This window comes from Rhinoderma darwinii, chromosome 3, assembly GCF_050947455.1.
Source record: "Rhinoderma darwinii isolate aRhiDar2 chromosome 3, aRhiDar2.hap1, whole genome shotgun sequence".
Classification (NCBI taxonomy): domain Eukaryota; kingdom Metazoa; phylum Chordata; class Amphibia; order Anura; family Rhinodermatidae; genus Rhinoderma; species Rhinoderma darwinii.
This window is the reverse complement of record NC_134689.1, coordinates 228590011-228614284: the sequence shown is the minus strand read 5'-3', so window position 1 is coordinate 228614284 and position 24274 is coordinate 228590011. Positions and strand designations below refer to the sequence as shown.

General features: G+C 40.8%; 1 protein-coding gene across 5 annotated transcripts in view; it reads left to right on the top strand.

The window, feature by feature from the left end:
- TASOR2 (transcription activation suppressor family member 2) overlaps positions 1-24274 on the top strand; it is a 124388-nt gene that overhangs the window by 72313 nt on the left and 27801 nt on the right. For all 5 annotated transcript variants that reach the window (XM_075857493.1, XM_075857489.1, XM_075857490.1 and 2 more), the window contains 6 exons: positions 7236-7308; positions 7394-7468; positions 11612-12343; positions 12607-12810; positions 16692-17640; positions 22652-23018. In XM_075857493.1, coding sequence (XP_075713608.1) covers positions 7236-7308; positions 7394-7468; positions 11612-12343; positions 12607-12810; positions 16692-17640; positions 22652-23018 — 2400 coding nt within the window. The remainder of the gene's footprint in view (positions 1-7235; positions 7309-7393; positions 7469-11611; positions 12344-12606; positions 12811-16691; positions 17641-22651; positions 23019-24274) is intronic.

Genomic DNA, 24274 nt, shown 5'->3' with positions numbered 1-24274 from the left:
CTTTTATGATAAGGCTTATACACCTTAACCTATCAAAAATCCTAAAAAGTCTATTCCAAGCAGTGAAAAAGTTTAACCCTTTGTATTACTTAGAGGCTCTGTCACCACATTATAAGTGCCCTATCTCCTACTTAATCAGATCGGCGCTGTAATGTAGGTGACCGTAATGCTTTTTATTTAGAAAAACTATCTATTTTAAACCACTTTGAGCGATTTTTAGCTTTATGCTAATGAGTTTCTTAATGCCCAAGTGGGCGTGTTTTTACGTTAGACCAAGTGGGCGTTGTACAGAGGAGTGTATGATGCTGACCAATCAGCGTCATACACTTCTCTCCACTCCTTTACACTGCACTAGCGATATAGTTATATCGTTATGTGCAGCCACATACACACACTATAACATTACTACAGTGTCCTGATGAATATACATCACTATCAGCCTGGACGTGATGTTTATTCAGAATCCTGACACTTCTGAATCTTTTCTGTGAGATTCCAGCAAGGCAAGCGTAATCTCGCGAGATTAAGATGTGACGTGTCATTTCAAACGAGATTACGCTTGCCTTGCTGGAATCTCACAGAAAAGATTCAGAAGTGTCAGGATTCTGAATAAACATTACGTCCAGGCTGGTAGTGATGTATATTCATCAGGACACTACAGTAATGTTAGTGTTTGTGTATGTGGCTGCACATAGCGATATAACTATATCGCTAGTGCAGTGTAAATAAATGGAGAGAAGTATATGACGCTCATTGGTCAGCGTCATACACTCCTCTGTACAACGCCCACTTGGTCATATAGTAAAACACTCCCACTTGGGCATTAAGAAACTCATTAGCATAAAGCTAAAAATCGCTCAAAGTTGTAAAAATTGATTGTTTTTCTAAATAAAAAGCACTGCTGTCACCTACATTACAGCGCCGATCTTCTTATATAGGAGATGGGGCACTTATAATGTGGTGACCGATCTTCTTAAAGCCCTATATGCTGCAGCATTTTGGATAACCACATGAGTGAAGCTGTTTGTAGCCACTTCTCATATTTCAGTTTTTTCTTAGGCCTTATTTACACGAACGTGTGCGTTTTGCACGCGCAAAAAACTCGGTTTTTGCGTGTTGCAGTTCCGTGAGTCATAAGTATTTGGTACGTGGCTGTGTGATTTTCGCGCATATGCCATCCTTATGACACGCGGTTTTGATGTTTAGAAACAGAAATGAAGGAGAAAGTTTTATTATTCCCTTCATTTCTTCAACAACTGTAACGCGAATCACGTGCGCCACACGGAAGTGGGTCCGTGCGCCGTGCGCGTTTTTCACGCACCCATTGACTTCAATGGGTGCGTGATGCGTGAAAAACCCTAAAGTATAGGACATGCTGTGAGTTTCACGCAGTGGACACGCTGCGTGAAAAACACGGAATGTCTGAATGGCCCCATTGACTAGCATAGGTCGGTGCGAGGCGCCTGTAAATAATGCCTTCATTAGGGACGAATGAACAGGATGTCTTCTGTGATTGAGCACATGATTTGCTGTATTTAAAGACCTACTAGAAGACATTTTTAAAAGACCCACCAAACTCAATATCTACGTGTTACCTTAATTGAATAGGGGCTGTCATGTGTATGTGCGTGAACATTATTCTGGGGGATGCTTTGAGTTCACATAATGTCTTCAGGACAACGCGGCACCTGACACTATTCAAATCAGGAAATGTCTTCAGAATCTCTCAGTAATGTAGCTGTGGATTTAGGCCCTGTAACTTCAAGCAATCATACCGTATCTCAGCATAAAATTTATAATATTAAAAAAAAAAAAACACTTAATGTTCACTAAAAGGCCTTTTATTAAAAAACGCAAAACTTTTGCTGCAAATCTGAAGGACACAGGTGCAGGACGGATTAGTTACAGTATGTTTATAAGAGCAATGTCTTCTAACAAGCCGAACACCTGTCTGTCCTTCAGTTTCTATGTAAAAAAACACATAAATTACAAACCGAAAAAAAAAAACCTGCTGTCAAATATGTACAAGAAAAATGGCCATTGCCAACCTAGGGCTCCATCTCATAGTAGGGGGGATGCAATTTAATTGAGCGCCAATTTCAAGTGTGTGTGTGTACATACATACATACATACATACATACATACATACATACATACATACATACATACATACATACATACATACATACATACATACATACATACACATCTCCATCCACAATGGAAGTAGGTGCAAGCGGGTAATCCTGATCCAAGGATTGTAGGTAAATATAGAAGAAATCCCACAGCACTCCGATGTAGTCAAAACAAGTGGTTTATTCAGTCCACACACAGCCGTAACGTTTCAGTCCTACTATGCTTAAAAAAAAAATGACATACAACTGAAACCTATGATAGAGCAGTGTTTAGCACAGTTCACTCACAGGACATTGGCATATAAGTATATTAATTGCTATACAAGAGTGGCCTGTATATGAAGAGGTCTTAAAGGGCGGTATTACCTGGCCGATACACTGTTTTACTTTTATTTATCAACAAACTTTATTTAGAAGGAAAACCAAGGACTCAGGGATACCGACCGAAATACTGATCGTGGTGCAAACTTTTGTTCACAATCACCGCTGCGATGTGTTCAAATCTCATCCACTTTGCTTCTACTGTAATACGCTGCAGATTTTTTGCAACTTATCCGCCCCATGTGGGCACACTCTGTTTGATCCCCTCCAGTATATAGATACTATACATACAATATATTAATACTATATGTACAGTATATAGACATTGAACATACAGTATATGGAATTTATGCATACAATGTTAATACTATACATACAATATATAAATACGGCACATACAGTATGTAGATACTATACATTCAATATATTAAATATAAGGTGCATTATATAGATACTATATATACACAGTGTATAGATATTATATGTACATTATAGATACTAAATACGGTCATGTATATAACTATAATTATATATCCCGTGGATACAAGTACAGTCAGCTTTTAAGTCTATGTGGTCTGACTGTTCAGTTAGCAGATAACCGAGATTTGAACACACCGCACATTACATGTAATACTTCACTGCCAGGACCTTTGAATCACACGGTGCTCAGTGTGGGTATTTTTTCAGGAGGGCATTTTAATTGTGCACGTATATGACAGTGGCTTTTTTTTCTGTGAATAATTTTAATGTGGGCTTTTTTCATGTGAGTTTTTCAGGTTACCGTGTCTATCACATTACCATGACAGATTTTTATACACACAAACTATAAAGGTTTCTATTGAATGAAAACAAGCAGAGATCTTAAAACCATAATGAATTAATATAGAAAGAATACCTCTTAAACTCAATGTTATATTTGTGGAACCAGTTTGAAGTGACGTGTGTCTTATGACTTGGTGCTTCATCCTGTTGGAGGTAGCCATTAGTATACAGCGACCATAAAGGCATGGTTAGCAAGAATACTCTAGGGGTTTGTGACAGCTGTCTGACCAGTTCTTATTAACACAAGGAAGAAGCTGCAGATGTGCTGTTAACCCCTTCCCGACATTTGTCGTAAGTATACGTCACGGAAATCTGGTGCTTCCCACAGTTTATCGTATAATTACGACAAATTAATGGCACGGGCTCAGAAGTGGAGTCCGTGCCATCAGCCACTGATGTCAGCTGTATGTTACAGCTGAAATCCTACTGTAATGGTCGGGACCGAAGTTAGCTTTGATCCCTGCCATTAACCCCTAAATGCAGCAGTCAAAAGTGACCGCTGCATTTAAGGTATTTGTAGCCAATCGGCACCCCATCGACAAGATCGCCGGGGTACCGATAGCTGCAATGGCAACCGGAGGCCTTTCACTTGCACCTAGAAAACAATGCCAGAATTGATGTTTTTTGGTCTCCTTGCCTTCCAATAATTTGGAATACAAAGTGATCAAAAAGTCGCATGTATGCAACAATGATACCTATAAAAACAATAGCTCATCCCACAAAAAACAAACCCTCATACAGCTCCGTCGACTAAAAAAAATTAAACCGTTATGGTTCTCACAACATGGCGACCGAAAAAATACATTATTTTTACAAAAGTAATTTTATTGTGCAAAGAGTTGTAAAACATAAAAAAGTGCTATAAGTTTTGTATCGCCGAAATCGTACTGACCCGCAGATTAAAGTTAACATGTCATTTATAACCCATGGGGAACGTTGTATATTAAAAAAAAAACTATGCCAGAAATATTTTTGGTCAACTTTCCTCCCAAAAAAAAAGGTGGTAAAGTCGCATGTACCCCAAAATGGTACAAAAAAAAACTATAGCTCGTCCTGCAAAGAAAACAGCCCTCATACCACTACGTCTATAAGGCTTCCATAAGTCAGGAAAGAGAAAATATGCAGTTGTGCAGTCAGAGGGGAACATTTCTTCTGTTTCAAGAGGTAATTTATCGAGGCCCTAAAACTTGTGAACCAGGAAGGGAAGGGCCCAAACATATAATACGGGCACCCTCGCTTCCAGCAGATATCAGGACAATAATTCCCAGCAAAATTCCCCAAACCGCAAAGGTGCAGAATGTGTACCAAAAGGGGGATAAGGAAGGACACCATTTATCACTGTGACACTTGCCCGTGCATAAAGTATTGCTTCACAGCCTAACACGCATCTATGGATTAATTTTTTTTTTTTTTTACCCCGTTATTATATCACCTTATTATGCCCTAATGTACTCCGCACAGTTTACATATGCCCCCACATTATAAACTGGGCACAACATGTTTGCCACTGAAATGGCATATCTAGGGAAAATTTAAATTTTTACTTTGCACCATCCGCAGCGCAATCCTTTATGGAAAAGTGCTGTGGCGTCAAAATGCTCACTACACCCCTTAATGAATGCCTTGAGGGGTGTAGTTTTGAAAATGGGGTCACTTCTCAGGGGTTTATTTTATTATCAATCCTCTGCCATTGTGAACCAATACTTTGGAAGTCGCCAAATTTGGCCTCCGTTTTGCATGTACACTCTCACTCCTGGAGAAGAAAGAAAAAAACGCACGGCGCCACATAGTGCAGATCACCAAAAATAATGGAATAAAACAGAGGAAAGTCAACTGAGCTCACCTCTTGGCGTTGTGCTAGCACAGGCACAAGACTGTTGTAGACTTAGAATGAAATAGGTATTATTAGACCGCTGCAGCCAGGTCCCATCCGGTAACTGGAGGTGGTTACCGCTGTAAAGTATTTGCAGGAAGAAAAAAATTGGTGGACCATAAACGGCGCTGCTGGTAATAAAGGAAGAAGCAGTTCCAGTGTTTTACAAAAATTAATTTATTGCAAAAGACTACGCATTTCAACGCTGAACCAGCGACTTGGCCTGATGAAGACCAAATTATTTATTTTTGTATTTCAAAACACTGGAACTGCTTCTACCTTTATTACCAGCAGCCCCGTTTATGGTCCACCAATTTTTTCTTTCACTCCTGAGCCCTGTCGAATGTCCAGGCAAAAGATTAGAGCCACGTTTAAGGTGTTTCTAAAACTGGGAAACACATCATAATAATTAGAAAGCTGTCTTTTCATGGTGGCACAAGCTGGGCACCACATATTGGACGCTGAAATGGCATAAAAATTGCCATCTTCACTTTGCAACATCAAGTGCACACTCCTTTCTGGAAAACACATGCGTGTTTAACATGCTCACTACACCCCTAGGTGAATACCTTGAGTGGTATAGTTTCCGAAATGAGGTCACTTCTGAGGGTTTTCCACTGTATTGTTTCCACAGGAGCTCTGAAAATGTGACGACATGTCCAGAAACCAATCCAGTGAAATCTGCACTCCAAAAGCCAAATGGCTCTCCTTCTCTTCTGAGCTCTGCCGTGTGCCCAGACAGCAGTTTATGACCACGCATGGGATATTGCCGGACTCTGGAGAAATTGCTTTACAAACGTGGTTCTTTTTCTCCTTTTATTTGTTGAGAAAATTAAATATTTTGCGCTAAATCTACGTAGTCTTGGAGAAAACAAATACATTTTTTATTTTTACTGCCCAATTCTAATGAAATCTATGAAGCACCTATGGGGTCAAAATGCTCACTACACCCCTAGATGAATTCCTCAATGGGTGAAGTTTCCAAAATGGAGTCCCTTTAGTTTTCCACTGTACTGGTACATTAGGGACTTAGAACCATGTCACTTTCCCAGAGAAACCAATCCAGCAAAATGTGTGCTCCAAAAGCCAAATAGCTCTCCTTCTCTGTTATTCCTAGTGGATTTTTTTTTTTTATAGCTAAAACATTTGAAAAAATTAACATTTTCATGTCCAAATTCTAATAACACCTGTGGGGTGAAAATGCTCACTACACCACTAGATTAATTCCTTGTGGGTGTATTTTCTGAAATGGGGTCTATTATGGGGTGTATCCTGTGTATTGGCACCACTTCAAACCTGACACGGTGCCTAAAATATAATGTAATAAAAAGAAGGCCCCAAAATCCGCTAGGTGCTGCTTTGCTTCTGAGGCCTGTGTTTCAGTCCATTAGAACAAAAAAAAGTGTAAATTTCACGTCCAATTTGCTGCAGTTCCTGTGGAACACCGAAAGGGTTAAACTTTCTAAATGTGGTTTTGAATGCTTCGAGGGGTGCAATTTTTAAAATGGGTGTTTATAATATATAGGCCCCTCAAAGCCACTTCAGAGCTGAACTGGTCGCTAAAAAAATAGGCTGTGAAATTCTCTTGAAAATGTTCTTAGAAGCCTTATTAAGTCCTAGAAAAATAAAAGGACATTCTGAAACTGATGCCAACATAAATTAGACATATGGGAAATGTTAATTAGTAACTATACAGGTACATTAAAACTTTTGAAAAATGCTTATTTTTGCCAATTTTCTCAAAATGTTGGTGTTTTTCACAAACTCTGAATGTATTGACCAAATTTTACCTCTGACATAGAGTACAATATGTCACGAGAAAACCATCTCAGAATTGCTTTGATAGATAAAAGCATTACAAAGTTATTACTACATAAAGTGACACATGTCAGATTTGAAAAATTAGGCTCTGTCAGGAGGGTCAAAAGTGGCTGCAGCTGGAAGGGGTTAAAGATAAGGGGCAAAAGTGGCATATCTATATGCAACAAACCGCTATGGCTCCTACTCATAACATACAGATCAGCAGGTCCTGTTTGACATTTACTGTTATTGTACAGACAATAATTATCATCTCCTTGTTTTAGGCACTAATCAAAGTATTAAATGACCGAGGCTTTCTTATATTGGGAAATTTTGCTGTACTTCAGAGCAACACAGGTAACATCTCTCTTCTGAAGATTTCTATATGTTATGATGTACTGTATTTACTGTTTTTGTTTACAAACTAAAGTTTGTTTTGCAGGTATCTGTGGCGGAAACTCTGCTCACCTTAATGCCTTGTTTTTATTTCCTCACAAAAAACTTTTGGATAAAAGAGGTAAAACTGTGAAATATGTCTATATTGCAATATATTCTAATTGTTAACAAATTATTGTTGATTTTGAATTCTGTGTGGGGTGTGTGTGTGTGTGTGTGTGTGTGTGTGTGTGTGTGTGTGTGTGTGTGTGTGTGTGTGTGTGTGTGTAATATATATATATGTGTGTGTGTGTGTATATGCTGGGTGAAGTTCTTTCTGAACAGACTATGTAGTATTACATGGTGGCCATTCAGAGGCTTAGTAAAGGCAGACAGAAGGTAATCCTGGGGGCCTTAATTAGGCCCCTGGGCTGCCATGACAACCATCGGTGCCCTGAGCCCTCCTTCTAACGGTTTAAATACTGTGGTTGCTATTGACTGTGGCATTTAACTAGTTAAACGGCCAAGAACACAGCGATCTCTGTTCCTGTCTGTTAGAGCAATTAAAATTCAATTTGTGAGCCCAGCATTTGTGTGTTAGTTTAATTCTAAATAAAAAAATTCTTCCTATCCCTTGCTTGTGAATGAATGATAGACTGTAGTAGGGTTGACCATTCAGGAAGAGACAGGGAGGCAGTAGTATCTTAGCCAACATCATTTTCAAAACCCCATCCACATGTAGCGGAAAAAAGCGTGCGGCATTAAGACGTGCTGCAGTTTTTCAAATTTGCATAATTTCAATTCTGTGCGGTTTTTTTGGACTGAAAATCCATAGAAAGTTACTGTAGAGTAGGGTTTTCAAAACCTTAAGAATTAAGGGCGTGCTGCAGATTTTCTTACCTGCAACATGTTAATTGTGTTGCTGATTTTTACTGTGGACTTGACTTTACAATACATAGGGTGAAATCCACATGTAATGCATGTGTGGATTTGCCATACCTCCAAACCGTCCTGGATTCCGGGCGGTGTCCTGCTGTCCCTGGCGGTCGGGGGTATGTCCCGCAGATACAGTTGAAGCCAATTCTGGAGCAGGGAACCATCAGCTCCCTGCTTCAGAATTAGTTCAGAGCGGAGGAGCAGAGGGAGCTCTTCCGCTCGCGGAGGACTCCCCGGGCAAAGCTCTACTTTAAGCGCTATTCTCAGGGAAAGCCCTTGACAGTGACCTCAGTGGCTATTCTTTAAGCGGAATGTCCATATATGGATAGTGACCTCAGCTCAGGGGTCTCCTCTAGAAGCGGAATCCCCGGTCACATCATCGGCAACGGGGATTCCGCTCTGAACTAATTCTGAAGCAAGGAGCTGATTGTTCCCTGCTTCAGAATTAGTGGCTACTCCTTGAGCGGAATCCCCTTTGCCAATGATCTGGCCGGGGATTCTGCTCCTAAATGGTGCTATCTACAGGGGAGGGGGGCTCGGTGACACTACCTGGGAGTAGGACTCTGTGACACGATCTACATGGACTCTGGCACTATATAGGGGCACTATCAACATGGGACACTGTGGCGCTATGTACATGGGCACTATCTACAAGGGCACTGGCACTGGGGGCAGCTAAGGGAGCATTATACAGTATGGGGGTATTATACTGTATTGGTGCATCTATGGGGGCATTATACTGTGTGGGGGCAGCTTTTTGGTATTATATTATGCGGGGAGCATGATAATGTGTAGGCTGAGCCGGGTATGTATGGGTGGGATTAGAAACGTGGCTCAAAAAGAAAAAAATTGCCACGACAAGCTGCGTGCCGCATCGGTTGTCCCTCTTTGGGATACTTGAAAGTTGGGAGGTATGGATTTGCTGTGGAAAAGGTCTGCAGCATGTGGACTCAGCCTTAATAAAGTTTCAAAAGATGTCCAGCAACGGCACTCTGTCCCACCATTTAGACGTGTAGCAAAATGTTCTTCCAGTATGCAACGTTTTGGCTTACATTAAGCTTTTATCAGTCTTAAAGAAACACTCCCAAAAAATGTTTCCCTCTATCATTAGATACCTGTTCTCCCAATATAAACACTCAGTGAGTATTACCCTATTTAGTTATTCCTTTCTATCTGAATTCTTCTCTTTACTTGGGTCATTTGACCTCACTCTGACCTGATAAAATATACAGCAGTTAAAGAGGCTCTGTCACCAGATTCTCAAATCCCTATCTCCTATTGCATGTGATTGGCGCTGCAATGTAGAGAACAGTAAAGTTTTAGATTTTTTTTAAAAACTTTCATTTTTGGCCAAGTTTTGAGCTATTTTATATATATATGCAAATGAGCTTTGAAATGGACAACTGGGCGTGTTTTTTTTCGTATGTCCAACTGGGCGTGTAGTGTGTTTTTAACTGGGCGTGTTTACGTGTATGACGCTGACCAATCAGTGACCATTCAGCGTCATACCCTCCTCTCCATTCATTTACACAGCACATAGTGTTCTTACTAGAACGATGTGCAGCCACATACACAAGTGTCCTGATAATGAATACACATGAAATCCAGCCTGGACGTCATGTGTATTCAGAATCCTGACACTTCTGAATTTTTTCTGTAAGATTTCCAGCAAGGGAAACTAAATCTTGTTTACCTCGTAATCTCGCGAGATTACGCGTGCCTTGCTGGAATCTCATAGAAAAGATTCAGAAGTGTCAGGATTCTGAATACACATGACGTCCAGGCTGGAGGTCATGTGTATTCATTATCAGGACACTTGTGTATGTGGCTGCACATCGTTCTAGTAAGAACACTTTGTGCTGTGTAAATGAATGGAGAGGAGTGTATGACGCTGACTGGTCACTGATTGGTCAGCGTCATACACGTAAACACGCCCAGTTAAAAACCCAATACACGCCCAGTTGGACATACGAAAAAAAACACGCCCAGTTGTCCATTTCAAAGCTCATTTGAATATATATAAAATAGCTCATAACTTGGCCAAAAATGAACGTTTAAAAAAAAACAAAAAAACAAAAACGTTACTGTTATCTACATTGCAGCGCTGATCACATGCAATAGGAGATAGGGATTTGAGAATCTGGTGACAGAGCCTCTTTAATGTAATTGTGACTCGGCCTCTTTACTTCCTGATTTGTGGACTGTACCAGTCCGGTTCTCCACAGAGGGGATGCAGTAACTTATGTTACTAACTACTGATGAGCACACACATAACGGTCACACAGTAAGTCAGGAGGCTGAGCTGCAACCTCCTTTATTATAAGTGTATGATCGTTATGTGTCTTGTCAGTAGTTAGTGACAGTTGTTTCTGTATTCCCTCCGTGGAGAAGCTGTTTGGTACAGTCCATAAATCAGGAGGGGAAGCCGAGTCTTATGTACGTTAACTGCTTTCGTTTTTATCGGGTCAGAGTGCGTTCAAATGACTGAAGTGAAGAATTCAGATATAACGGAATAACTAAATAAGGTAAGACTCGCGAGTACAAATACTGGAGGGATAGGTATCTAATGATAAAAAAATTAATTAAATAAAATCTGGAGTGCTACTTTGAGGTTTGTATCCTGAACTCAGTAGAACATTGAAATAATCTCAAAAGGAGTCGGTTATGTTGTGAAACCAGTGATTGTTGGAACCATAGAAAGGCCTGTGCAGCTTATAATCACTACGGTCAAATCTGCCTCGCCAACCACTGGAGTGGCACCTTGCCAATGAGGTCCGCCTCAGTGTTTGAGAAGCACTGCCTTAGACCCCAGGGAACAAAATATGAATCCCCTCATATACCATACGCCACCATGCATAAATGCTGTATTTTATCCTAGATTAACAGGGAATGAACTATATACATCCCTCATATACTCTAGACCACCAGGTATAAACCCCCAGTTTTACCCTAGACCACCAAGGAATACAATATTAACCTTCTTGTTGTATGAACGTCTTTTTTTGTTCTTTCAACAATACAATAAAAGTTATTACAAAGGCTCAGTGATTTAGCGCTGTTGCCTTGCGACACTGAATCTGACCAAGAACAACATCTGCATGAAGTTTGTATGTTTTCATGTTTGTGTAGTTTTCCTCCAGGTACTCTGGCATTGTAAGTTGAATAAGCCCTTAGACACAGATTGCATGTTAGGAACACAAATATACAATATCAATGATGGTTTTTATTATCCAAAAAATAATCAAACCCATAAATGCCGACACCAGTAAGACTAGGAGAACACATTAGGGAGATACTGAAATGAATAATGCTGAGTTAATTCTAATGTTATTTAACTTTTTATTTTCAGAGAGAGAAGATTGGGAGTGCAAGTTCATCAGAAAGGAACTTCCATTAACCATATCAAATCTTCTACCTGGCCTTCACTATGCCCTTATAGAGTCAAGCAAGTTGCAAAAGGACAAGGCCCTTTACCCTGGTCCATTGGTAGAACAGTATTTTAGGAAATATGCCGTTTTCCAAAGCCAAAAAGGCAGTTCACCAGAGGATAAAGCTGAGCAGAGTGAACCTTTATCTTTATTCTATAGTCCCAGTAATGACCTTCCTGAAAAATTCAGTCCATTGGCCTTTACTTGTCTACAGTTGTACATTTCATCACCTATAAACTTCAATGTTCCACTAATAAAAATGTCCAACGTTTTTACTGAAAATGCCTCCTTATCTAGTAACAGTGACCGGTGTTCCAAAACTGTAGGAAACGTAAAGCCGGACTTTCAGTCTAAGCTGTCTATGACAGCAGCATTGAAAACTGCCAGTGACAAGCTACAAGGAAATCATGCTGTGCATGACGACAAAGAGCAACATTCTAAAAGAAGCAAGAAAAGAAAAGGGAAGAGAAGAGAGAAGAAAAGCAAAAGAAAATCTGTCCATCGAGCGGCCTTGTCCTCTGCTGAGACTGAAGAGAATCGGGCTACAAGTAAAAGAAGGCGGCTTCTCTCTGAGGGCAAGAAACAGATTGGTGCTTCAAGTGAAGTTACTGTGAAACTTGCTAGTGCTCCGTATTCACAGAGCAGAAATAGAGGTTGGTAAACTGGTTACTGTGTGGTACAAAACGGTTACCAGATGAGTTTTATTATATACTTATATGAGCCTGGCAGGTTAACCAGTATGCACTACTGCATTTTTTATGTATGTCTATAATAAATAATCACCTGCCTTGCCTTCAGTTTGGGAAACCTTCGCCTTAACTAGTAATCGTAGTAACTCCTCCCCAAAAAAACCATTTTCTTTAATTATTTTTTTTTTTTTTACGTCTAAAATTGAACACATTATGTTTATTACTAGGAGCTGAAGTTTTGACAGCCGCTTTGATACAAGATAAGAAAGTCCAAACAACTGAAAAGATGGCTTCAAGCAAAAAAAATGAAGAGAACAAGAATCTGACTCCTACACCAAAAAATCTTAAGACAAATTCAAGAAAAATCTTAACCCCTGAAGAACACTTTCTTGTGCCTGACAGGCCTTTAAAACGTAAAGCATCTGATCCAGGTAAAAAAATATTTAAGATGATCTATTTTGGAACATATACGATGTATGTATTTTAAAGAGGCTCTGTCACCAGATTATATGTGCCCTATCTCCTAAATAATCTGATCGGCGCTGTAATGTAGATAACTGGTTTTATTTTGAAAAACAATTATTTTTGAGCAAATTATGAGCGATTTTAACTTTATGCTAAATAGTTTCAGAAGGGACAACTGGGCGTGTTTTTACTTTTGACCAACTGGGTGTTGTACAGAGGAGAATATGACGCTGACCAATCAGTGACCAATCAGCGTCATACACTTCTCATTGTTCCAGCCCAGCTTCTTTCACTACACAATCACGCTGGGCTGGAACAATGGGAAGTGTATGATGCTGATTTTTGGTCACTTTGCCCTACAAATATTGGAATAAAAAGTGATCAAAAAGTCGCACGTATCCAAAAATGGTACCTATAAAAACGATAGCTCGTCTCGCAAAAAATAAGCCCTCCTGCAGCTCAGTCAACGAAAAAATTAAACCGTTATGGTTCTCACAACATGGCGACAGAAAAAATACATTCTTTTTACAAAAGTAATTTTATTGTACAAAAAGTTGTAAAACATAAAAAGTACTATAAATTAGGTATCGCCGGAATCGTACTGACCCGCAGAATAAAGTTAACGTAATTTATAACGCATAGTGAACGCTGTATAAAAAAAAATGAAAAAACTATGCCAGAATTGCAGTTTTTGGGTCCCTTGCCTCCCAAAAAATAGGATAAGAAGTGATCAAAAAGTCGCATGTACCCCAAAATGGACCCAATAATAACTATAGCTCGTCCCGCAAAAAAAAGCCCTCATACCACTACGTCTATCAAAAAATAAAATTAGTTAATGCTCCAATAAGTCCGTAAATAAAAAATAAGCAGTTGTGTTGGCTCGAGGGGAACATTTCTTCTGTTTCAAGAATTATCAAGGCCCTAAAATTAGGGAACCAGGAAGGGTAGGGCCCAATGATTTCTGCTGGAAGCGAGGGTGCCCGTATTATACCAGGACAACACTTCCCAGCAAACGTCCTCAAACTGCAAAGGTGCGGAGTGTGGATCAAAAGGGAGAATAGGAAAGACATTTATCAGTGCGACACCGGCCTGTGCAGAAAGGATTGCTCCACAGCGTAACAAACATCTATGGATTATTTTATTGTTTGTTTTTTTTAACCCAATTATTACACCACCTGACTATGCTCCTGATGTACTCTGCCCGGCTTATATATGCCCCAACGTTCTAAACGGAAACACCAGCAATACTGATACAAAACTACTACCAAACAAATCCACGCTCCACAAGCCAGATGATTCTCCCTCCACTCTGAACCCCACACTGTGCCCAAACAGCAGTTTACTTCCACATATATGGCATCACCATACCCGGGAGAATCCTTTTAACAATTTTTAGGGTGTGTGTCTCCAGTGGCACAAGTTGACCACGACATATTTGCCACTGAAATGGCATATCTAGGGAAAATTGTCATTTTTACTTTGCACCATTCGCAGCGCAATCATTTATGGAAAAGACCTGTGAGGTGAAGATGCTCACCACACCTCTTAATAAATGCCTTGAGGGGTGCAGTTTCCAAAATAAGGTCACTTCTCAGGGGTTTCTTTTATTATTTCACATCCGAGCTCTGCAATTGTGAACCAAGTAAATTAGGCCTCAATTTTACATGGTGCCCTTTCAAATGTCCAGGCAAAAGATTAGGGTCACATGTAGGGTGTGTCTATAACCGGGAAACACAGCATAATAATTAGAGAGCTGTCTAGTTATGGTGGCACAAGCTGGGCATCACATATTGGCATATCTATGGAAAAAATCCCATTTTCACTCTGCAACATCGAGTGCACGCAAATTTCTGCAAAACACCTATGGGGTTGACATGCCTACTTACACCCCTAGGTGAATACCTTGAGGATTGTAGTTTCCAAAATGTGGTCACTTCTGGGGGGGTTTCCACTGCTTTGGTCCCACAGGGGCTTTGCAAATGCGACATAGCGCCCAGAAACCAATCCAGTAAAATCTGCACTCCAAAAGCCAAATGGCACTCCTTCCCTTCTGAGCCCTACTGTGTGCCCAAAAAGCAGTTTATTACCACATATGGGGTATTGCTGTACTTGGGAGAATTTGCTTTAAACGTTTTGTTGGGCTTTTTCTCATTTAGTCCTTGTGGAAATGAAGAAAAAAAAGTTAGCTAAACCTACATTTTCTTTGAAAAAATATAGATTTTAATTTTTACGGCCTAATTCCAATAATTTCTGCAAAAAACCTGTGTGGTCAAAATGCTCACTATACCTCTAGATTCCCTCAATGGGTGTAGTTTCCAAAATGGGGTCACTTGTAGGGGGTTTCCAGTGTTTTTTCCCCTAAGGGGCTTTGCAAATTCGACATGGCCTCCGCAAACCATTCCTGCTAAATTTGAACAGCAAAAGCCAAATAGCGCTCTTTCCCTTCTAAGCCCTGCCGTGTCCAAACAGCCGTTTATGACCACATGTGGGACATTGTTTTACTCGGGAGAAATTGCTTTACAAATTTTGCGGTACTTTTTCTCCTTTAATCCTTGTAGAAATGAGAAAAAATTAGCTAAACCTACGTTTTCTTTGAAAGAATATAGATTTTAATTTTTACGACCTAATTTCAATAATTTCTGCAATGAACTTGTGGGGTCCAAATGCCCACTATACCCCTAGATCATTTCCTTGAGGTGTGTAGTTTCCCGAATGGGGTCACTTTTGTGGGATTTCCACTGTTTTGGCACCACAAGAGCCCTTCAAATCTGACATGGTGCCTAAAATATATTCTAATAAAAAGAAGGCCCCAAAATCCTCTAGGTACTCCTTTGTTTGGAGGTCTGTGCTTCAGTCTATTACCACACTAGGGCCACATGTGGGATATCTCTAAAAACTGCAGAATCTGGGCAATAAATATTGAGTTGCGTTTCTCTGGTAAAACTTTTTATGTGTTACAAAAAAAATTGATTACATATGAATTTCTACAAAAAGAAATGAAATTTGTACATTTCACCTCCTACTTTGCTTTAATTCCTGTGAAACATCTAAAGGGTTAAAAAGCTTTCTAAATGCTGTTTTTAATACTTTGAGGGGTGAAGTTTTTAAAATTGGTTAAGTTATTGGGGGTTTCTAATATATAAGGCCCTCAAAGCCGCTTCACAACTGAACTGGCCCCTGTAAAAATAGCCTTTTGAAATTTTCTTGAAAATGTGAGAAATTGCTGCTAAAGTTCTGAGCCTTGTAACGCCCTAGAAAAATAAAAGGATGTTCAAAAAACTATGAAAACATAAAGTAGACATATGGGGGATATTAATTAGCAACAATTTTGTGTGGTATAACTGCCTGTCTTACAAGCAGATACATTTAAATTTAAAAAAATGCACATTTTTCGCTAAATTTTGGTGTTTTTCACAATTTAAACACTGAATGTATCGAGCAAATTTTGCCAGTAACATAAGGATAAAGTCCAATGTGTCACGAGAAAACAATCTCCGAATCGCTTGGATAGGTAAAAGTATTCCGTCGTTATTACCACATAAATTTAAACATGTCAGATTTGGCTCTGTCAGGAAGGTCAAAAGTGGCCAAAGGGGGAAGGGGTTAAAGATATACTCACAATCCTAAGGTTTTCACTTTATCTAAACCATTAACAAAAGAAAAAAAGCTTAGCGTGAAATACAGAGAAGAGAAAGTGGTAGTACTAGTCATAGTACTTCTTATATAAGGAAACCATCAGTAGTGATGCAGTACTGCTAGGACAACTGAGCCTGAGTGGATAATGTGTTATCAAGTAGTGAGAACATTGTGAGCCGTGTTTCATGTATGGTTTTTTTTTTCTACACAGGCCACAAAAATATGTCAGTGGGGGCTATAAACAAATCAAAAAGCTTGAAAAGGACAAACGAGAGAAATGGTGGAAAGACAGACCGAGACCTTGAAAGAAGTCAAAAGAAAGTGAAAAATATTACAGTTGAGCAGATCAACACATTCAGCAAATCCAGTGAAAACTTTAGAGATGCCAATAAACCCCCTCCTACTGCTCAGATTTCTGAGGACAGTATGATGGAGAAAAGAATAAGCATGTATGAATCACATGCCCTAAATCTACTGGCTGACTTGGCCCTAAACTCATTCGGTTCCACAAGCATTCCTTACATAATAAGTGCGAGTGTGGCATCTGCAAATGAGTCTGTGGTTGAGGAAGCAGCCAGTACAGGGGACTGTGTAAGTTCTGTAGAACATCCACAGAAGGATTGTAGTCTCCCAGTTCAGTCTAATAGAACATTCACAGAGCCTGAAAAGATATTGGAAAGTGATAAACCTAAAAACGGATTGAATGTCTCTCCTCGGAACATCGCATCGCAGAAACGTACGGAAAATAGTGAAAAACAAATATCACAAAAAGCCCACATTGCTGCGGCCAAGGCTAAAGCACGGCATAATACCACAAGTAAAATAAGCTTAGAGCATTCTTATTCTCAGCTTCCTATTGATGATATTCCTGGTAAATCTGCAAAAGAAGCAAGTGAGCAACCCATTCAAGTTGTCCCTGATTCCACTACACCGGCCGACATAGTGCCTGATCCGTTATATGCTGGTCTTCTCCCAGAAGAGATTGAATTATTGACTGGAGAAAACGTGGTCCCTGCCACGTGTAAGAAACAGAGGGCAGTGTCAAAGCTCCAGGACAATTTTGTTATTACCTTTCACTGGGATCCAAAGTACGATTTTGATCTTGACAGCAAGTTTACCAGTAATCCATTAGAAAAAACAATTAATCGAGCGCTACATGGGTAAGTAGGTTATATGTGATATATGTTTATAAGGGTGATCCTAGATGTTTAAAGGAACCAACCGGACATGATTCTTTAACCCGTTAGTGACAGGCCCATCGTGTTTTTACGTCGGTCACTAACGGGCCTTATTCCGATGCCATAGACTTTTTACGTCGCGGCATCGGAATAAGTTTACAGAGCAGGGAGCTGTCAAATCTCCCTGCTCTCAGCTGGCAGAGGTAGCTGAGGGCTGGGAGCGTCCCTGCTCTGCCGGGTGAGATCGATATTAGTATCGATCTCACACGTTTAACCCCTCAGATGCGGTGCTCAATAGCGAGCACCGCATCTGAGTGGTTTTGGAGAGAGGGAGGGAGCTCCCTCTCTCTCCCACCGACACCCGTCGATAAGATCGCCGAGTGTCTGTGTCTCCCATGGCAGCCGGGGGCCTAATAAAGGCCCCCAGGTCTGCCAGTAATGAATGCCTGCTAGATCATGCCGTGGGCATGACCTAGCAGATGCCTGTCCGTTTTAAACGGACAGACATAATACACTGCAATACAAAAGTATTGCAGTGCATTATAAATGCGATCGGACCATCGCATATTAAAGTCCTCTAGTGGGACTAGTAAAAAAGTGGGAAAAAAAAGTTTGATAAAGTTAATTTAAAAAAAATTTGAAAAAAAAATTAAAAACCCACTTTTTCCCCTTTACAAACTGCTTTACTATTAAAAAAACCAAAATAAAGTTAAAAAGTTACACATATTTGGTATCGCCGCGTCCGTAATGACCCCGACTATAAATCTATTACATTACTTAACCCGCACGGTGAACACCGTAAAAAAATTAAATAAAAAACCACTGAAAAATTGCTGTTTTCTGTGAATACTGACTTTACATTTTTTTTTATAAAAAGTGATCAAAAAGTCACATCTACTCCAAAATGGTACCGATAAAAACTACAAGTCTTCCCGCAAAAAAAAAGCGTTTTTACTGAGTAAAAGTAGTAAAACATACAAAAACTATACAAATTTGGTATCGTTGCAATCGTAACAACCCGCTGAATAAACTTATTGTGTTATTTATACCACACGGTAAACGGCATAGATTTAGGATGCAAAAAAGTGTGGCGAAATTTCAGATTTTTTTTCTATCTCCCCCCCCCCCCCCCCCCCCCAAAAAAAAAAAGTTAATAAAAGTTAATCAATAAATAATATGTACCTCAAAATGGTGCTATTAAAAAATACAACTTGTCCCGCAAAAAACAAGACCTTATACAGCCATGTAGATGCAAAAATAATAAGGTTATAGCTCTTAGAATGCGACGATGGAAAAATGTAAAAAATGGCTTGGTCATTAAGGTCTAAAATAGGCTGGTCATTAAGGGGTTAAGCAGATTAATTGGCATCTGAATTCATAAACTTATTCACACACCCCACATCCACTCATTATTTGTCAATATAAATTATTATTTTTTGTACATTTAAAAAAAAAAAAAAAAAAATGTTTCCGTTGTTTTGCAAGTTTATATTAAAAAGCACCAGAAAGAAATACCATAACTTCATGCTGTGTTTTGAAAAAATGGAACTGACCCCCAAAACGCTGTGTTTAAGTATACCTTATTATCATTTCTTATGGACTCCCAGCAACCATTTCTCTGCTTTGTTTTAGCCAAAAGCTGTTTTTTGAAACCGGCCTTAAAGGGATTTTCCCATCAGGGACATTTATGGTATATCCACAGGATATGCCATAAATGTCAAATAGATGCAGGTCTCACATCTGGGACCCACATCTATCTCCAGAACCCCAATCTAGCGCTCTGAGCTCCAACTGACTCGTGTGATTCCCAACCGTGAATAAGAAAAAAGCGTAGCTCGCTGAGCTATGCTGTTTTCGTAAGTCCCGTAGAACTGAATTGTAGTTACGGTAACCGTGTTGCTCGCATGCTACGCTGTTTCCGTAATTGCCATCTGCTACTATGGAAGTCACGGAAACTGGGTAGCTCAGTGAACTGTTTTCTTCTTCATGGTTGGAAACCACACACTTCAGCCGCAACACAGTGGTAGAACGGGTTTTAGGGGGCCCCATCCTAGAGATAGGTGCGGGTCCCAGAGGTGGAACCTGCATCTATCTGACATTTATGACCTATCCTGTGGATAGGTCATAAATGACCCTGATGGGAAACACCCTTTAAAGAGTAACTGGAGTTTCAAAAAACTTTTGTTATGTCATATAAAAAGTTTGGATCGGTGATGGTCTGTGTGCTGAGAACACTGGCGCTAAAACAAAAGTGCAGAAGTACTCAGCTGAACAGCCTGCACCTTCGGCTGTGATCGCTCCTTGTTAGGGTATATTCACCTGCTTTGCAAAAAACATCTGAAAATATGGAGCTGTTTTCAGGGAAAACCGCTCATGATTTTCAGACTTTTTTTAATTAGCGTTTTTTACCGCGTCCGTTTTGAAAAACGCCTCATCGAAACAGAACGCCGTTTTTCCCACTGAAATCAATGCTGTTTGGAGGCACCTGTTTTGAGCCGTTTTGCTTAAGATTTTACGTCCCGAAAATAAGCCGTGTGAACATACCCTTAGGCTGAAAAATATCTTGCATAGTACGTCTATGCGCTTGTCTCCAGCCTAACCAGGAGTGCCAATCACAGCCTAAGATGCAGGGCTATCAACTGAGCGCTACTGCACCTTCGTTTCAGCGAAGGTGGCGGTCCCAGCACCCACATCCCCACATCCCCACTGATCAAAACTTCTGATATGTCTCTAACATGAGACACTTGTGACATATCCACAGGATATGTGATCTGTCCACTGGTTGCGTTTTACATGTAGTGGATCAATACGTAGCCCAATATCAAACAGGAACAGAAGTGTTTTATAAACCCAATGGAGTAAGTAAGTAAAGACCCTTTCACACTGGGCAATTATTGGGCAGACAAGCGTTCATAGAACGCTCGTTGCTGATAATTTCCCTGTGTAAACAGGGCAGCGATCAGCAGATGAACGAGCAAACGCTCAATCATCTGCTGGTCGTACCGTTTTAAAAAAAACTGAATTAATATCGTTGCCGGCAGCAATGCGATCGGAGTAATGAGTTCTTGTCCCCATACTAGCTCCTTGTGACAGGAGCAAATGAGCGCCGATCAAGGTGCTGTCTCGTTGATCGGCGCTCGTTGCAGCTGCCAAAATTGGCTGGTGTAATAGGGCCTTAACTAAGATAATTGGTTGGCTTTACTAAGGCGGGATTCACACGACCGGGTCGTTCCCGAGCCCGAGTGTCGGCCGGTAAAATCGGCCATTTTGCCCGGCCGGTTTGCATAAAGTTATGCATCCGTGCCGGGCCGGGCAGATCCGGACAGTGACATCAGCGGCAGCTCCTGAAGGGGAATCCCCATGTGTTCGGGGATTCCGCTTCAGGAGTTTCCCCTGATGTCACTGCCCAGATATGGACAGAGACATCAAGCGCTCTGTCCAGGAGCGGAATCCCCGAAAACACAGGGATTCCGCTCCTTCAAGGAGCTAAAGTGCGGCTAGCACATAGCAGAGCGGGGAGATACCTCCCCGCTCTGCTATAGTGGCGTCGCTACAGTAGTAGCAGCCGCAGCAGCTGCTGCTACTACTACTAGCGGCGCCATCGAAGGTGTCGCCGAGCCAGGGTGCTTTTAACAAGCAGGGGAAGGGAGCCAGCGCAGCGCTCCCTCCACCTGCTGTACACCCCGGCCCTGCAACACAGTGTACAGCGATGCCATTCGTCAGAATGGCATCAACTCCTCCTCCTCACATGCACTCTGCGCTGTGAGGAGGAGGAGATAGAGCGCAAGCGCCGGGAAACCCGGCCATCACTCGGAACACATTCCGGTGATGGCCGTGTAATACCCGGCCCCATAGACTTCTATGGGAGCCGGGCGGCCGGGTGTCCGGGCAAATATAGAGCATGTCCTATTTTTTGACGGCCGGATTTTCCGGCCGTCAAAAAATCGGTCGTGTGAATAGCCCCATTAGGGGTCTATTATTCCTAATGCAGCCGGGTGCCGGCCGATTTATGAACGGCCGGCACCCGGCCGGGAAACCCTGCCGTGTGAATGAGGCCTAAGGGATAGTTCCTTCCCTCCTTTCTTTACTTCTTACTGGGTATTTAGTCAATATGATATCTGCTAAAGATTTGTACAACATGGAGATAACACTTGACTAGTTGTCTATAGTCTCTATCATATGAATTATTTTATTTGACCGTATTACCCCCACGGAATTGGATTATGCATGCCTTAAAGGGGTTGTCCCTTTTAAATGTTATAGTAATAAAATTCAGTATTGGAAATTAATTTGTTTTGTGATTTACTTGGTTACAAAAATGGTCCAGTTGTAATGTCACCCCTTAGTGTTCAATCTGTATAGTAATGTGCATGTCCTCCTACTGAGTTGAAAGAGGAGCACATGCCTGGTTCAACTCTCCAACTGCCACCAGCCAATAGAAAGTGCATTCTCTGCTTGTCAGTAAAGAAGCAGCTTTTATTCAGAAACCCAGCTTGTCGTCCTGAGTTTTATATAGGGCTGGGTTCTCCATCTAATAAGATATGTAATGGGGGCACTTGTAAAGTGTCCCCTAGGGAGGAAGCATAGAAACCGAAGGATCTGCCTATACAAGCTGACAGGAAGGGGAGGGGCTTCAGCAGAACGGACACGCCCCCTGAGCTGCCAGCCTGAATTAAATCTAGCAGAGCAATGAGTGGGGAGATCGGTGGATCCATGTAAGATACGTGGCTGTTTCTAGTTTTGTTAGAAAAAGATTGTCATGCACTATATAATGTCTGATTTTCCTTTCTTTTTCCTAAATTTTTGGGCAACCCCTTTAATTGTAAATATTTGTAGAAGTTAGTGTGGGAAATCTCATACTCTTCCTGTTTCTTGGGGAATCATTTGAGAGTACCATTATCCAAAATGTTTCAATCTCCTAATACCCTTTTGTGTCCACCGTTCTTGGTTCTATTTGTTATATCTATTTTGTTTGCATCTTTTGTATTTTTAGACCATGGAACCCCCATTTAAAAGAGAAAGTAGAAGATGTGAAAATAATCCTGCACATGTGGTTAGCTCTATTCTACAGCAAGTCTAGCAAGCAGAGAAAATGCACTTCACGGAAAGTGGTGGAGCACAGCAATCCTGCCAAATACGTTTCTATCAACACTGTCCTTGACCCCTTTGAATTTTATGAAATCACGGAGTCTGATGCTGTCCCTTCTTCAGAGAATACCAATGTGGTACCGCCTATGGAAAAAAAATCTGAAGCTCCGCACCAAGTAAATCCACTGGGATCAGTCTTATCTTGTAAATTGAAGAAAAGTGAGCGTAAAAGTCTTCAAGATTTAACTGTTCCATTTGGTATTTCAACAAAGGTGAGTCCACTTTTATAGTCTTACATGGTCTTGACGTTTCCTACATGTGACTTAGAGGGATAAAATGTTATGTTACGGTGCAGTCGTACACAGCAGAGTTTGTTTCAGAAATTTCTGTGACTGAAAATCAGTTCCACTCATCTGAATGAGGTAGTTTCTGCAACAGGTTCATGGATTTCTCCAAGTTCTATTTAGACAAATGGGACCGATTTTTAGTCGCAGAGATTTCTAAACAAAATCTGCCACGTGTGACTGCAACTTTAATGTTCTTACAACTTTTAACCTGGACCAGTTACTGGGAAGTCATCTGCTATAGAATATTGAAAACCTGGATGATTGTTTATTGTCATGTTCTTTGATTTTTGGTGGGTAAATAGGGAAGCAGCTGAATTGGTCACTTGTCTGTCCCCAAAAAGTGCTAAACACGAAGCTCAAAGTGAATTCTGTGTTTAGCGTTGGGGCCTAGAAGCAAACTTCTGATTTCTTGAGCTGTTGCTAGAGATACTTCTAGCGGTGCAATGATGTTATGGGCTGTCATCCATCACATGGGTCGAGGAGATGTTTGGAGATTTGTGTAGTCCCTGCAGTTCTTTATATTCAGATACCAGTGAATAGTGGTCTAATGACTGGTTTCCATTAGATCCCTAGTATGTGTTCTAAGTATATAAATATGCTAAATATGTATCCTTTATCCCGGCTATTCCCAGAAACGAAAGATTAATATGGTCTTTCACGACTGTAATATTGATTGGCTTTCCTTAGAAAAGACTGTCAATAACTGATCACAAGGCTTCTGACTCCCGGTACCTCATTGATCCGCTGCATATACCTCAAACTTAGGCACAGCTCCCTGGTTAACTGACCTAAATAAAGCGCGGTCTCCCTGATTCAAGCGTTTTTTTGTTTTCTCCTGGACCCCCCCCCCCCCCCTTTTCCTCGTTCCGGAGATATGGCCCACTGTTGTGTTCGCTCCCTATATGCTAATTTTCTATAGTTCGTCAATGGGGTGGAGCTAGCTTTCCTGCCTCTGATGTTGACCAATCCGCACGAGGCAGCTTGAGGGTAGATCACGCCCTGTTATCATAGTGGGAGCCAACACAACAGTGAGCCATGTCTCTGGAACGGAGAAGGGGTTCTAGGAAAAAAAACAAAAACACAGCGCTGGAATCAGGGAGACCGTAAACCAGTTCAACTTATTTGCCCAAATGATAGGTCCTCTTTACTGAAACAATGAAGGCAAACACTATGTTTCATGC